The sequence below is a fragment of the Eurytemora carolleeae genome, unplaced genomic scaffold (assembly GCF_000591075.1).
Source record: "Eurytemora carolleeae unplaced genomic scaffold, Eaff_2.0 scaffold1285, whole genome shotgun sequence".
NCBI classification, from domain to species: domain Eukaryota; kingdom Metazoa; phylum Arthropoda; class Copepoda; order Calanoida; family Temoridae; genus Eurytemora; species Eurytemora carolleeae.
Genome location: NW_019397180.1, coordinates 95536 through 111515, shown reverse-complemented (window position 1 = coordinate 111515; position 15980 = coordinate 95536). Strand labels below are relative to the sequence as shown.

The 15980-nt window shown below is 33.5% G+C and overlaps 2 protein-coding genes across 2 annotated transcripts in view; one reads left to right on the top strand and one right to left on the bottom strand.

Annotated features, from left to right (window-relative positions):
- Positions 1 to 4409, bottom strand: part of LOC111712560 (protein O-mannosyl-transferase 2) — a 24073-nt gene extending 19664 nt beyond the window's left edge. Inside the window, exons 1-2 of the mRNA XM_023487209.1 lie at positions 4272 to 4409; positions 3785 to 3844 (exon numbers count right to left, since the gene is read on the bottom strand). Coding sequence (XP_023342977.1) covers positions 3785 to 3844; positions 4272 to 4407 — 196 coding nt within the window. The 5' untranslated portion in view covers positions 4408 to 4409. The remainder of the gene's footprint in view (positions 1 to 3784; positions 3845 to 4271) is intronic.
- Positions 4410 to 7483: 3074 nt separating this feature from the next.
- On the top strand, positions 7484 to 15741 carry LOC111712556 (uncharacterized). The gene is made up of 4 exons (XM_023487206.1): positions 7484 to 8492; positions 8886 to 9835; positions 10657 to 11113; positions 15464 to 15741. Exons 1-4 carry the CDS (start codon positions 7484 to 7486, stop codon positions 15550 to 15552), a joined length of 2505 nt encoding a protein of 834 aa, XP_023342974.1. The 3' UTR covers positions 15553 to 15741.
- The last annotated feature ends 239 nt before the right edge of the window (positions 15742 to 15980 follow it).

The window sequence follows — 15980 nt, the reverse complement described above, 5'->3', positions numbered from 1 at the left end:
TACTCCAACAACGATTGATCTTGATTTCCCTAGGATTTATGTCTGGGATTGTAACGATATCAAGGGATTAAATGTTACACTTCGTATAAACCAAAAAACCAAAAAATATAGCTATACCGTAGTCCATAAAAATAATCAAAATTATCCCCACAACAAATAAAAGAGTTTATGTGGATAAAAAAATTTGGCTGCCTAAATACAATTAGATCCAGTTCGGCGTAAGATATGCTTTGTTGAAACTTATGTTTTATTTGCATGAAGTTTAAGTGTGATGTATATTCGAAAAATGTATACAAAGTATTCCCACTTTACATAGAACTTCCTAATTAGTAAATTTTTCATGTTGATAAATATCCTGAATTTTATTGGATAAGCCCCATGCTCCCGCTAGCAAAGCTAGTTACAAATAGGGTTGTTAGTCGTTTTTGAAAACGATCGTTTTTTCGTTTTCGATCGTTTTGAGCTTTTAGAAAACGAATAACGATCGTTTTTTAAAAAAAACGATTTGCGACAGTTTATTATACGATTGTTTTTTCAAAAACTATCGCTTTTAAAAAACGATCGTTTTTGAAAAAAAATTTACTGACAATTATGTTAACCATCATAAAGGAATGGTCTTCGTTAACGATTGTTAACGAAGGAACGTCGGTGACGATCGTTTTTCAAAAAAATGAAAACGTTAACATCCCTAGTTACAGATAGATAGTACATTAGGGGGGAATCCTGTTTATAAGAAGGGCACGTGTATATATTTTTCCAGTTAATTTATCTAATTTATCATTAATCGATGATTATTTTAGGATTATTAGAAAACCTTATTTTCCAATCATTATATCTATTATAAAGGAAATAAAATTAAATGAAAAGGAATAAATGGAAAAAAGNCCCCCCTCCCCTCTTAAGATATAAAAAATGTGCTAACCTTTGAATCCTTTTCACCAAAGAAATCTTTCGTTTTATTCATTTTTGATCTCTTTCGTCGTTTATTTGACATGATGATTGAATATTTTTTGACAATTCAAAGAATTTTATTGATATTGTAGGACTGTTTTGAGACTATTGGAACTATTGTATTTAATATAGATGAATACAGGGTTACCTACAATGGATGAGACTGTACGGAATTTGTTTAGTCCGTTTTCTTACATATAGGGTTCCTTGCAGGACAAAACTGGTGTTTTGTCCGTTTTCTTACATTTAGGGTTCCTTGTAGGACAAAACTAGGTTTTTTGTTCTTAATTATTTAGTAAACCAAAACTCAATCTTTAAATCGACATATTTAAGAGTTTTGGGTCGTCTTTGACTTTACAGTCTCATCCTTTCTGGGTAACCCTGAATACTAATACTGCTATATTTCAACATTCAGTACGAGAATTATTTGGTTGCATTAGTTGCATACAAGAATGCAAAACATATATCTTAATTAAAGAGAAGTTATGATTAAAAACATGTAAGTTTTAAATCTGACGTTTAATTTACTTTAATTTTTCGTGACTTTCTTTGTCAAGTCATTTAATAACAAGATTCTTTTGATTACAGAAACGTAGCTAAGAATTGTGTTAGTTATAATTGTGATCCAAAGCTTGCAAGTTTTCACGCATAAACCGATAAGACTTTTTTGAATTGCTTTTTTAAAGCTGAAGCTGAAAACAAGTGCTTTATAGTTCTGAAAGGAACAGGTCAAGGTAAGCTTCAATGGGTGAAAAATAGAGATGGAAATATTTCTTTAAAAATATCTTTATTTTCATAGAAACGATACATATTGTATAATTATAAATAATGATATCAAAGGTATATTTACATTGAAGGCAGTATTAATTAATGATTAAAGCTTTTTTAATCAAACTGTTTTAGTTAGAGGCAAAAGTGAGATTTTGATGTATTTTTTTATATTGGTGCCCCCCTCTCGTACGCCCCTAGCTTACTGTACTGTATATTGTGTATTGTACTTACTGTACGTATATTTCAGGGGGGGTACATGTAGGGGGGGACCCGGGCCTCTCGTACGCCCCTGGCTTACTGCACTGTATACTGTGTACTTTACTTATACTGTACGTATATTTCAGGGGGGGTACATGTAGGAGGGACCCGGGCCCCTCGTACGCCCCTGGCTTACTGCACTGTATACTGTGTACTGTACTATACTACTACTGTACGTATTTCTCGAAAATTCCGAATATTCGATGTCAAACGCGGTTTCAAAATAAAAAAATTAAAAAAAAACATTTAACTTTGGCGACCCCTGGAAAGTAAATATTAATATCTTATTTTCTAAACATCTTGCAAAATAAGTTAAATAAATAATCCTACAAGCACTTCTGCAGAGAACTACTAGGATAAGTCCGTCATCCATAATCAGTCATGTAAAATTACGTCTGTAAAGTACCAGGGGCGTATTCAGGAATTTGTCCAGGGAGGGCATTTTTTTCCTCCGAGGGGGGGGGGCCTCAGCAGCCATTGGGGCCTGAAAACCCCCTAAAAACAATAGGTTTCACTGGTCAAGAGGGGGGGGCTTAGCCTCCCCCCCTGAATACGCCTCTGTACAAAACAGCCCCTTCAATGCTGATCATGACTCTGTATGATAAATAGAGATAAACTACATATAATCATTTAATATGAAGAATTACAGGTCATCGATTTAAGCATTATCCATTGTGGGTAACCCTTTATTTATCTACGGGATGATTATTGGAAAATTGCCTAATTTAATTGCTTAGAAACTAATTACTAAAATAAAAGATATTAAAACTGGATTTATGATGATGCAACGAAAACAGTCATTTTAAGATGATACAGATAACATCAGTAAATCTACTCAGAAAGTTTTATCCTTGATTTTTTATTTTTTAAAAGTGCATAATTTACACAACTTGATTCTTAGTTTCATATTTTACTCAACATTTTAACTCCAGAAAAAAATGATTCATTATTTATTTCATAAATACTTAAAAATAATGATTAAACTTTATACTTTTGACAACTGAAGCTGCATGAGTGCAGTTTTGTAAAAGTAATCTTAAATTAATTTCTTGATATTTAATCTGAACAAAAAGTTCAATTGTACATCTTTTCAGGTTGGTTAAGTAATAAAAAAGGTTAGTTTAAGAATGAGAAGGCTGGTTTAAGTATTTAAGTTTTAGATTAAGAATTTTAAGGTTAGTTTAAGGATTTAAAGGATAGTTCAATGATTTCAAGGTAAGTTTAAGGATTTCAAGGTTAGTTAAACGATTTCAAGGTTAATTTAAGAATATAAAAGTTATTTTAAGGATATAAAGGTTAACTCAAGTATATAAAGGTTAGTTCAAGTATATAAAGGTTAATTTAAGGATTTAAAAGTTAGTTCAAGTATATAAAGGCTAGTTTAAGGATTTAATATAATACAAAGGTTAGTTTTATGATTGATAGGTTAGTTTAAAGATTAAAAGGTTTGTTTAAAGATTAAAACGTTAATTTAAAGATTAACATACAGATTTTAAAAAGTATGGTTTAACGGTTAGGTTTAAATGTGTTTGGTTTCAATGGTTTAACGGTTAGGTTTAAATGTGTTTGGTTTCAATGGTTTAACGGTTAGTTTAAAGGTTTCTATAGTTTAACGGTTAGATTTAAATGGTTTAACGGTTAGGTTTGAAGGTTTCTATAGTTTAACGGTTAGGTTTAAATGTGTTTGGTTTCAATGGTATAACGGTTAGGTTTAAAGGTTTCTATAGTTTAACGGTTAGGTTTAAATTCGTTTGGTTTCAATGGTTTAACGGTTAGGTTTTATAGTGTTTGGTTTCACTGGTTCCTATAGAATGAAGTCTGAGAGCTAATACAACTGCAGTCATTATGCTAACTTGGTACAGCACTGGTCATTGTAAATATATTATTTAGAAAATATTGGACATTTGTGTCCAAGCATTAAGATCTAATTAGGTTAGATTATCTTAAATACAGCACTTTAAGAAAATGTTAACTGTTTTCTTACAGAAAAAGACAAATATCCAGTTTGGGGACAAAATCGGTTTACTCGCATTAATAAATTCTAGATATGGTCTAGCTGAAGTCATATCTTTTGTGGATAATTAATTAACGTAATAATGTTCTCTCTGAACTTAAATTTTGAAAGGAAAACTACAAGTTTTATCAGACAAGTTTAACGGCAGCTGTGCACACCTTGATGTGGGCAATTCAAGAAAAATTATCAAGTTTAAAATATAAACACAAGTTGTGAAAAAAAGAAGAGAAGGGATTGGTTGGAAAAGTATAATATTTCTAAATTAATGCATATTTTCCTAATCTATTCCAAGGATGTCTTTCTTTAGCATCCTCGTCCGTTGTCTCTTGTCCATCATTTTTTACTTCTTTTTCTATTTTATCCTTGGAATTTGTTGAGCACGGTGTGATCAGATTAAAACCTAAAGCTTCCATAACTACCTGAAATAAATCTTTTGTTCTTCTTTCTATCAAGTAAAACTAAACTGTAGTGCACGTATTATTTAAATTTTATATGTTTTATTATAAACTAGATGTGCCCGGCGTTGCCCGTGGGAAAAAAATTTCTAATTTTAAAAAATCGATTTGAAAAAAAGGTTTGTGAAGAAAAAAAATCATTAATTTTTAGTCTATATTATCCCTCGTGTACCCAATACTAATAGGCCCATGTAATTCATAAAAAAAAATCAGAAAATTTGGTCCAGCCGTTTTGCCAGCTATAGCTGACATATATATGTATATAAGAGTTAAAACTTTTACCAGATTTTTACTATTCTGAAAAAACTATATCAATGAAAACAACTTATTTTTACTGATTATTGATATCACTGTATTTACTGTCAAACTACTGAAACCAATGAAGTAAAGAAAACCACTATATGTGAACTAATACCAATATAAAGATATGTTCAGGTATACTCGTCATACTTGACGAGTCATGCAGTTTCTATTTACTATAGATAGATTGATAGTCAGACAATATATGTAGATAGATAGATACATAGAGTGAGACACAGGACTCTAAGGGAATCTAAAGAATGACTTGCATTATTGACTTCAAGAAATTACAGTAATGTTTGGTTATTCTACTAATTTTCATAGTTTACAATATATATAAGCATACTTACTATGGGAAGGATGGGAGGGTATGTGTCTAGAATAAAGGAAGGATGGGAGGAATATGTGTAGAGAATAAGGGAAGGGTTGGGGGATATGTGTAGAGAATAAGGGAAAGATGGAAGGGTGTGTGTAGAGAATAAGGGAAGGATGGGAGGATATGTGTAGAGAATAAGGGAAAGATGGGAGGATATGTGTAGAGTCGAATAAGGGAAGGTTGGGAGGATGTGTAGAGAAAAAGGGAAGGATGGGAGGGTTTGCGTAGAGAATAAGGGAAGGATGGGAGGGATGTGAAGAGAATTTAAGGGATATAAAATAGAAGGGTATGTGTAGAAAATAAGGGAAGGAATGGATGGGAGGATATGTGCAGAGAATAAGGGAAGGCTGGGAGGATATGTGTAGAGGATTAGGGAAGAATAGGACGGTTTGTGTAGAGAATAAGGGAAAGATGGGAGGATATGTGTAGAGTCGAATATGGGAAGGCTGGGAGGATATGTGTAGAGTCGAATATGGGAAGGCTGGGAGGATATGAGTAGAGGATTAGGGAAGAATATGACGGTTTGTGTAGAGAATAAGGGAAAGATGGGAGGATATGTGTAGAGTCGAATTTGGGAAGGATGGGAGGATATGTGTAGAGTCGAATATGGGAAGGCTGGGAGGATATGTGTAGAGGATTAGGGAAGAATGGGAGGGTTTGCGTAGAGAATAAGGGAAGGATGTAAGGGATGTGCAGAGAATTTAAGGGATAAAGGATAGAAGGGTATTTGTAGAGAACTATTGGGAAGGATGGGAGGGTATGTGAAGAGAAAGGAAAGGATATATGGGGGAAAAATTTGCCCCTGCACAAGGAGCAAAACAAGGGGGGGGATTTGAACTGTAACTTCAGAACATTTGGAAATTGGCTTCTTAATTGTTTACTTTGCAGGTATATCACATGCAGTCCATCAAGGGCGTATACAGGGGGGGGCATGGGGGGCAGTGCCCCCCCCTAGACTTGTAAAGGGGGGGGGCGTAGCCCCCCCCTAGAATTCTGCAAGCCTTTCACACTTTTCAAATCTTAACTGAAGAGTGAAGAACACAAAAAAAATAAGTTTGCTTTTCATGATTATTATAAAAAATCAAAATTTTAAAATATATATAATTACAGTGCAGTGCTCATGCTGTAACCAAGTTAACCTAACCAACCTAACCTAATTTTAACTTTTAAGTTCACAGAGTACACAGAGTTTAGTTGGGTTCAGAGAACACACAGTCTGCATACATTTGTACAGCTCACACACTTTACATTATATGCTAGTCTTGTTAAGTAGTGATGTGAGTCTGTTAAAAGTTGCCGTTGTGACTGGTATCTGTGAATTGCTGATTAATAATTATCATGAATCAAATACTGTTAATTATAAGTCTTGAGTTATCATTCATTCTTAGATTGCAGCAATTGTACTCCTACTTTTTTTCACAACAGAAACTTTTACAAGTCATAATTATTTTCTGGACCTTTGTACTTCTTTTCATCTCATAGAATTTAAGTTTAAGTTAAGTTTTTATTTTCAAAAATGTCTTTTACTATCTCTAGTTTAAATACTAAATATACCTATAAAAGTATAATAAAATGTCGATTTTTTAGAAACAATGCTTAGAAGGTAATTATTTGGACTGTATGTGTGCCTTTTAAGTATCTTATACTTATGCCTGATATCCAAGAAGCCAAGTGTTATGAGTTTACAGTTCGAATTTTGCCCCCCCCCTAGGAGCTCCTAGGGGGGGGCAAAAAAAAAATTTTCCGCTTCGCGCAAATCTTGCCCCCCCCTACATTTATTTCTGTATACGCCCTTGCAGTCCATCAATCGTAATGGTTTCAGATTTGAAAATTGTTATCGTTCTAGGTGGGATACGCCTCCCCCGGAACAGGTTTAGGGGAGTATCGCCCCCTTGCCCCCCCCACCCTGTGTACGCTCTTAAGTCTTAATGAATACCAAGGAGAATTCAATTCTTCTTAATAAAAACAATAATGGAAATCGAAAGAGAAATTTGTATGAAAGGTTATTGTAAACAAAAGAAAGCGTTGATACAGACACAGTACACAATACTTGTAGGTTAAGTAGTAACGTCACTGTCAGCTGATTCAGTCAACATCATTAAATAAACAGTGATTTAAACATTAAATAACTGAATTTATTGTATTCAAAAGGATAATAATAACCCACAATATAATGCAAAATCTGTTATTAAAAAATATTGACTCTGGGTAATTTCCTAGTATACGATTTTTGGCCCCCCCTTCCCCTAGCCCATCCTAGCTGCAGCGCTCGGCCCAGAAAGTGTCCAAAATTCGTTTACTAGGACAGACCATATTTAACTAAATAAAGAAACATAATTTTATTTTTATTTCAGAAGAATGGTTTACCTTAGTCTCTTGGCGTACGGTCGATACAGACAAAACCTTCTCGACAAAAACAAATCTGAAAATGTTAATCCCCTTGTCCCGTATCAAGATGATGACATTCAGATAATCGAAGAAGAAAATCCACAAAATAATAAAAATAAATTTAAAGCTTTTAGTTCCAGCTTTAGTAATGTAAATCCTAGCAGTGAAAACATATTGCCAGCTGAACCATCTCCTAGCTTACAGAAAAAACTTGTTTTCAACATATCTCCCAGTAATACTGTTAAGGATACCCCGTTTAAAAAGCAGATGATACCAAGTACAGTCATTAACAAACAAACCAAAAAAACAATTACACTCCCTAGAAATCAAGTACAAAGCGCAACTAATACAATCCGTCAAAACTCAGATCATCAAGATCTTGGTTCAATTCCGCAACCACCAGTTCAAGTCAAGTCGAACAGTCCAACTAAACCTACAAAACGTCCTTCTCCGACCCTAGTTCCTTCTGAGGAACCCTTGACAAAGAAACGCTTTTCAAACCTAGATCATGTAGCTGAGTCTGTCTCAGTTCCTGTTCCAATCCCTACTTCTGGACCTACAACTGTTCCTGGTCCACAAAATCTAGAACCGTCCCAAAATTTATGCCCATCTAAGTCCCGAAATGTCGAGGGAACTGAGCCTCAAAGTTTAGAACCATCTGGGCCCCGAAATGTCGTAGTAACTGAGCCCCAAAATCTCAAACCAAGTGGGCCCCGAAATCTAGAAACAACTGGGCCCCAAAACGTCGATGTAACTGAGTCACAGAATCTAAAACCAACTGGTCATCGAAATCCAGAAACAACTGAGCCCCGAAATCCAGAAACAACTGAGCTCCGAAATCTAGAACCAACTGGGCCCCGAAATGTGGAAGGAACTGAACCTAAAAATGATTCTGGATCAGTCCAGCAAATGCATCTGATTGAATCGGACATCACTGGAAATCAAAATCTAACGGAAGTCCATAGGAAAAAATTTACAGGTAAAATTTTTAATTTTTAATAATGGTTTTAATTTTCCATGTTTTTATTTCAATAAATTTCCTGAAAGCTAGTATCAACTGAAAACCTTAATAAATCACGTTTTCTTATACTTAATATAATTAGGATGATTCTTCATCTAAAGGATAATATATACATATCTGATTTTAGGGTTTCAAATTTTAAAAAAAATAGTAAAAAAATATTCCCCAGGGTTTCTAAGTTTCTAATATTTATTTTTTTATGCAACTTTATACAAAAAATCTATGACTTTAAACTGACGGTTCAGAAGAATTAAAACACACTTGTAAAGTTGCAGGTGTTAACGTTTTTAAACTTTCTTTAAATATGCTTTCTGCACTCATCGGAAAATATATAAGAATTTAATATTTCAGGATTAAAGATCACAATATCTCCTTCGTTAAAACATCTGAAAAATCAAGGCTGGACATTTGAGAATCATGGTAGACGTCTGAACCCTGAGTCTGAGATAGAACTGATAGATCTTGCAGACGATCCCCCGGAACCTCGTCTCAACAAATCTATGGAACAGAGAGAAGACAACAAAGTTGAACCTGAACCTATTCTGTTGACAGAAAAGGAACAAGAGTTAGTATCAGAATGCAAGTCTGTTACCGAATCTGATATAAAACTAAACATAGACCAAGAAGCAACCCTGGAAATAAAATCAAACTCTGAACCCACATCAAAATCAGAAGCAGTCAACCAACTTGAACATAGAAAAGATTCTGATCTTGAAGGAATCCCAGAACCTGGTTTGAAACCAAGTTTAATGTCAACTGTTTCAGAAAGTCCTTTTTACCTTGAGAAAGCCTTTTCTCCATCTAATGAAGATGCTGTTGTTGGAGAGGATTTTGGAACTGTTTTTAAAACGGAAAAGGCTGCCGCGATGGATTCAAACCATTTCAGACAGGAACAGGTCAGGTTCTGGAACGAAGGAACTAAATCAGGATGGAATGATGGAACTCAGCCTGTGGCTAAGGCATGGAACGCTGGAACGGATTCTATTTTTTCGGTATCAAACTCAGCAGAACGTTTAACTAATAATCAGTGGAATGAGAGCGGCGAAGTGAACGCACAGAGTTATAAATCTGCAAACTGGAACCCAAACACCCACGCAGGGACTCATGATTGGAACGTTTACTCTCAGAACCAGAATACGTTGATAAATACCAACCAGGCTGCATATTATAACTCCGGAGTACCTGCGGTGGATCGGCTGATTGGGTCAGAGTTTGCTGAGGACGATTCTTTCTCCAGCCCTGGATACTATACTGAGAACCAATCCACTATGTATAAAAAGCATCCAACTAATCTAACACAGGTATAAACACTATACAATTTAGATCAGGGGTGTATATTTTCATGAAAAATCTCTCCCTCCCTCTTTTGAAAATAATTTTTCCTCCCAGATGCTAGGTATTATTGTGCGAAGACCCCCAATTCTTTTAGGGTTTTATTCGCTAAATCAGGGAAAATTAATTATTTTTAGGAGAAAATAAATGAAGTTATGATTTAAAAATATCAAATGGGTGAAAAATCTTGTCTTTTGATGTTCATTTTTTACACAAGAGCATCAAAGATAGACCTCCTCCCATCCCAGTCCTCCCCCCCGACCACGTCGGGTGTATTATTAAAAATATATACCCCTGCTCCTATCCTGTCCTATCTTAAACTGCTGTTTAGCTTTTGGATACCTAAATTTATTCATAGAGGAAGTTTTTATTTGAGAAAAATACCTCATAATAAACATTATGTTTTAGTTATAGCTTGTGAAGTTCTGGTATACCTACCGCCACCCTAGGGTTGAAATTTTTAGCTTTGCCTCCTTATTTCTAGTTAAAATCTTTGCTATTTGCTCCTGATGTTTGTGGGTGCATGCCTTACTATTTTGTAGATTTTAAAATTATAAGAAGTTAAATAATTTCGTGGATTTTTTAGTTTTTGTTTGTATATTCGAAAAAAATGGAAATAAATAGAAAAAAATAGAATTTTTCTAAATTTTGACTGGCCAGAAACCTTTCTTTTGGTCGTTCAAGTTACCACAAAAAGTTCGGCTAATCGGTTTAGCCGTATTGACATTTATTAAATGCAAACATACAAACTTACATGATATATACATATATTGATTGTCTACGGTTTTAGGTTTTTTCTCTGCCAGAAGAAAGCAGTTTAGGCGGAAAAGAAGATAGAGGAAGTGGTAACAGAGGGAGAGGAAGAGGAGGAGGAAATTGGGAAGGAGGAGAATGGGAAGGAGAGTGGGAAGGAGGAGAATGGGGAGGTGGTGATTGGGATGAAGGGGGATATAGGGTAGAAGGAGATTGGAACAGTGGTAGTTGGGGAAGAGGAGATTTGAGAGGAGGAGAAAGAGGATTCGGAACCAGAGGTAGAAGAGTTCAAGGAAACGGAGATGGAATAGGTGGAAGATCGAATAGAGGAAGAAGAGGAATGGGAGAATTAGAATCTAGAAGAGGGAGAGGACGAGGAAGAGGAAGAGAAGGAGAGTTTAACGGCTGGAGGGGAGGAGGAGGGGAAAATAGAGGGAGAGGTGGAAGAGGTGCAAGATGGGATAGAGGGGGAAGAGGCCGAGGAGGTGGAAGAGGTAAAAGAAGAGGAAGAAGAGGTGGAAGAGGCGGCAGAGAAGCACAAATGTATTGACAAATTTCTAGGTAAAATGATGATATTGATTTTAAAACTTTTTTTTAAAGATTGGGATCCAATCTAAACTTATTCATGTAAACTCCGTTCTATGGCCATTTTTCTAAATTCTTTTCAGATTTTGTAATCTTTTGTCGTTTTTATGCTAAAGAGATGCAGGTATAAGGAACTAACTAAAAGTGCATCGTTGTGTGATGTATATTGTACCGGGTTTTGGAATCAGTCCTGACTGAGACCATTACTTCCGATGGCGGTCTGGGGATCCCACATTGGGGATCTTTCACGATCTTTTCTCTTATCTTAAAAAGGGGGAAGAACTTATCAGTTTATGTCCGATTTTTCTTTTCTTTCCATTTTTTTATAAATCACCCGCGCCTTGGCCAAGGGGTAGCTAGGTATTCTGACAAGATACCCCTACAGAGTTATGTACAGTTGCTTATCTATTGATAGATAACCTTTGAACTGCTTGCATTTTCTATCTGACCGTGTCGGACATTGTTTATTGAATTTTCTTGTTCATCGCTTCTTTTTTGTTCCCCTTTAGACTTAAATTTTCCTTTTAACTCCTTTACATTCATGAACAGATAATTAAATTATTTTTAAACCTTGTCAAGATTATAAGAAGAAAAAAAATGTATTAAAAGTTTTCTTTTTCTTTGAACTCTGAATAGTATATTTATACCAGTATTTATACCAGAGTTGACGTAAATTATTTTTAAGTAAAGATACATACTTATTTTAATCATACTGAATATATCCATTTGTTTTTTAAAACTGTGTTCAAAGATTTTTTCTAAATCTGCAAATTGCTGTCAATTTATTAATTATATACATATTTTTTTCTCAACAGCTGCATACAATTTTTCAATGCAAATGTTGCTTTGTTATAGTTCAGACTCCTCGACAGTAAATCTTATTTAATCAACATGTGTAGAACTAGATCAACTAGAAATCCAGAAAAACAAATAAATTATCATGAAAGCTGAATAATAAACATTTGTTAATTTAGATTCGATTTATTAATTTCAAATTTTTATAATTACATTTATTTTACGGGATTGTTACTCTTAAATATGCGAAAATGTGTTCATGCCGTTGAAAATCTAGAAAAGCATCTAATTAATTTTGAACAGAAAAAAAGCTAGATGTTTGTTTGTTCACTTTTCAAATGGTAAAAGGTTGATATAGTGAAATACTTAGTGAAATAGTACCGTGGTGAAAGATCCAGTTCATAAATATTTAAAGGAATTGAGTCTTTGTCACAAACTCTGATATTCTAATTTTCAAATCTTTTGATCTGGAGGTAGTCTTTTCAAATGTTTTAAAATATACGTATTAGATTTGCAATTAAAAATCAAAGGTGTTCGATAAATAGGTATAAAAAACGATATATCCATCTTATGAAATCAATTACAGGGTAGAAAAATGTACGGATTGTACGGGTTTTGAACTTTTGATATTTACCAAACAATTGGATGATGTCTCAAATTGTACGGATTTTCAGGTTTTTAGCCTGGAAAACATTATTCTTTTCGATTTGACTCAACAAACGCTAATTTTCCCATGAAAAGTTTGCATGAAAAAGTCTCGTCAAAGTGAAGATCAACTTATTATCTTTATTGATTGTTGTTTCAATTGACAATTAAAATTCATTCTTTCATCTTTTCGAGAATATGTTCCATAAGTGTTTATTCGAGAATATGTTCCAGAAATAACATGATGTCCCACAAAAAAAAACCTTTGCAGTAGGGGTATTTGGTACTCAGGGATCAATTTTAGTTATTTCCAGGTTTACATTTTTTCTTTCTATTTCTCATACTTTTTTGTTACTACTTCGTAATTCTTTTTTGACCAGATTTAGATTAAATGTTTTTGATGAAAACGCGAGCTGTGGAATATACCGATTTATAAAAAAATAGTTGCAAAGTTAGCATGAAATGTGTCGGTACCATAGCTTTCTTTTATTTATTTTTAAAAATGCCAATTTTATATTTAGATTGCTCTAGCTCAAAAATAATTATCGATTATCCATAATTTTAGCTTAAAAAGAAACCTCAGATTATCAGTTTACTTTTTTTGTTTGAAAAAAATCTGTTAATTTTTTCATAATTTAAGAATAATTCAAAATAAAATGTGAAAAATTTAAACTTGAAAACACGGGGCAATCTCTTACACTCCAAGAAGTTTTTATAACATAAAAAGTGTAAGGCTCAGAAAGAAGAGCATTCTCAAACTAAAGAATTATGGTCCATTATGAACAGAATGGGATTAGGGGCTCCTTTATTTTTAGACCTTCCTCTTTTTTTTATAATGCAGCCATTTCCTAAATATGAATTTTTTTTTTCATTTAAAATTCAGAAATATCTGAAATTAATAGATTACCCGAAAACAAAACAAAGAGTCGTACTTTAAGAAGTTAAAACCAACCAATTCTGGTTTTCTTGTCATGTTATACACGTTCCAATAAACATTGGAATTAAGAAGTCGTCATAATGTACGTGTAAGTCGTCACTTACTTCCCATGTTTATTGGGAACACACTGTTGAGTGTTGAAAAAGCGCAAAAGATTTCACAAAAATCATCCTAACTTTAAATCTGATTACATTTTAAGGTCAAGGATTACTTAATTAATACATAGGGCTTTTCATTATTGCTAAATAATGAGTTCTAAGCTTAGACAAATAAGGAAAACCATCCCAATTAAGAAAATAAAAATAAAATTAAAAAAAAAAAAAAAGAAAAGCTAACATAATAGTACAAACTTAAAAAGTAAGCAGATTTTTTAATTGTATTTTTTATTTCATCGTGATTTTTTTTATCCGGCTTTATCATCTTTATCATATGTACACTGCACAGTGCACCGTTTTGTTTTAGATAAATTTTAAAGCACTATAAGGTCAGCCTTTGCTCACATACGAACACAAAGGAAAATCATTTTTTTGTACGGATTTCTCTCTTAAATGTACGGATTTTTCGAAAAAAAAGTACGGATTGTACAGATGTATTTTCATAAATGTACGTTTTTTTTCTGAAAATATACGGATGTTTGTACGAACTTTTTCAAAAAGTTTTGGCCACCCTGCAATTAAAAATAACAGATTTAATTTTTTTTGCCAGCCCCCGGCCCCCCTCCCTCCTCTCTTTAGTCTCTACGCAGTTGTGAAGTCTGTTTGTAATGTAATAGCTTAGTTAATCAATACAGTTTACAGAATATACTAACTACGCTCTGTATATTTATAGATTATGCAAGATGAAAACTTTAAAATAGCTGAAATATCTGAAAAGAAAAATGATGGTTTTGTAAAAAAAAATCTGCAAGAAGTAAATGAGAGTGCAATGTTCAGTTATAAGTGTTGGCATTTTTTTATTTCAATGTTTATTTCACACTAGAAAAAGATCTTTTTCATAGTTAAATGTAAAATTTAATTAAACTTTGCAATCTCTATTTAAACTTTTAATTATCGCTCAATCTCTCAGCAATTTTATTATCTTCAATAAAACAATAATTAAAAATTTACCGGATTTACAATTTTTTTTCGTGGGTTTTCAAGATTTTACGAAAATTGGAGACAATAATTTTGTAATTCTGAGCATTAGCAACCATAAAACCTTCCCTGGAGTTATGTGAGGTCCCGCAAAATATTGCGGCCCGATTGGTTAAGCCGTTCTGACGTTTTAAGCTTAAAGGGGGGGGGGCTAAAAGATTTTATAAACTGAATTCTGCTATATGTGAGATATTTTAATGACACCCTGTACGGGTCATTGGGGAATTCCCATGAAAGGGACTGTAAGCGTAAGTTTAAGTGACCTTCCATGTACAGATTGCATTGTCTGATTCACACCTTTATATAGCTTAGTTATTTTAAAGTTTATTTTGAACTATATTTCTAATTGTTTCGTTTTCATTTGAGAATATTTTTATCTTTGACAGTTTTGAATTGGTACTGACAGTTTTTAGGGTAAAGCTACTTTTATCAGAATAGATTGCTCTTGTTGCGCATTATTTTAAATTCTTTTAAACATTCAACAAATATTCTACAATACAGAGTATTACGGGGTAAAACCAGAAGGATTTTTTTACCAGTGTGACATGGTAGTATTTAAAGTACAGGGTGAATCTTAAGGATGTAATGCGGTGATTTGGACGTATTCTTGTGTAAAATACAGGATGAATCAAAAGTAAATTTTATGTACACTGACATTTTACTGGGTGAATAGAATTTTGTGGGTTCCTCTTAAATGATTTTTATTTTAGGAACTGTACATTTTAACAATTTCAACCTATTTGTTTCAGATGAAAGAGATTTGTTGGAAAATAGTGAAGAAACTCTGAGCAAACCCGAAAAAATTGCATTTGTTTTCTCAAGAGACGAGATAAGATAGTTTGTGCTTGTGATAATACAGTAAATATCAAGAGATAAGGAATGTGATAAAATTATCCTTAGTACTCTACCAACATTGCTTCAGATTACAAGACTACAGGAAAAACTGGGCAAACATGTTTTTTTTCTCACTTTTTTCAGTATCCATTTAATTTTGATGCGGGTCCGGATCCGGATCCGGATTCTGGATCCGCACTGGAAAGAAAGAATCCGGATCCAGGTCATAAATATTTCCTTAAGATTTACTGAATTTTTTTAACAAAGCAGAATTCCTTTTCGCTTACTTTTATGCTAAAACTTGCTGAACCATTCAGAGATCAGGAAATTTTTTTAATCTATTTTTCCATCTATTTTTTCCATAGTTCAAATTTGGATTTTGAGAGTAAAAAAGTGAAGACGTTTGTTGGAGTGAAATTAAACTTTTAATTT

What these genes read in the sequence shown, in the direction of transcription:
- LOC111712556 (XM_023487206.1), top strand. Translation starts at nt 7,484, where the DNA reads ATGGTTTACCTTAGTCTCTTGGCGTACGGTCGATACAGACAAAACCTT. An exon ending in CCATAGGAAAAAATTTACAG is followed by an intron (nt 8,493 to 8,885) that starts GTAAAATTTTTA and finishes TTAATATTTCAG; the next exon opens with GATTAAAGATCACAATATCT. An exon ending in ATCCAACTAATCTAACACAG is followed by an intron (nt 9,836 to 10,656) that starts GTATAAACACTA and finishes CTACGGTTTTAG; the next exon opens with GTTTTTTCTCTGCCAGAAGA.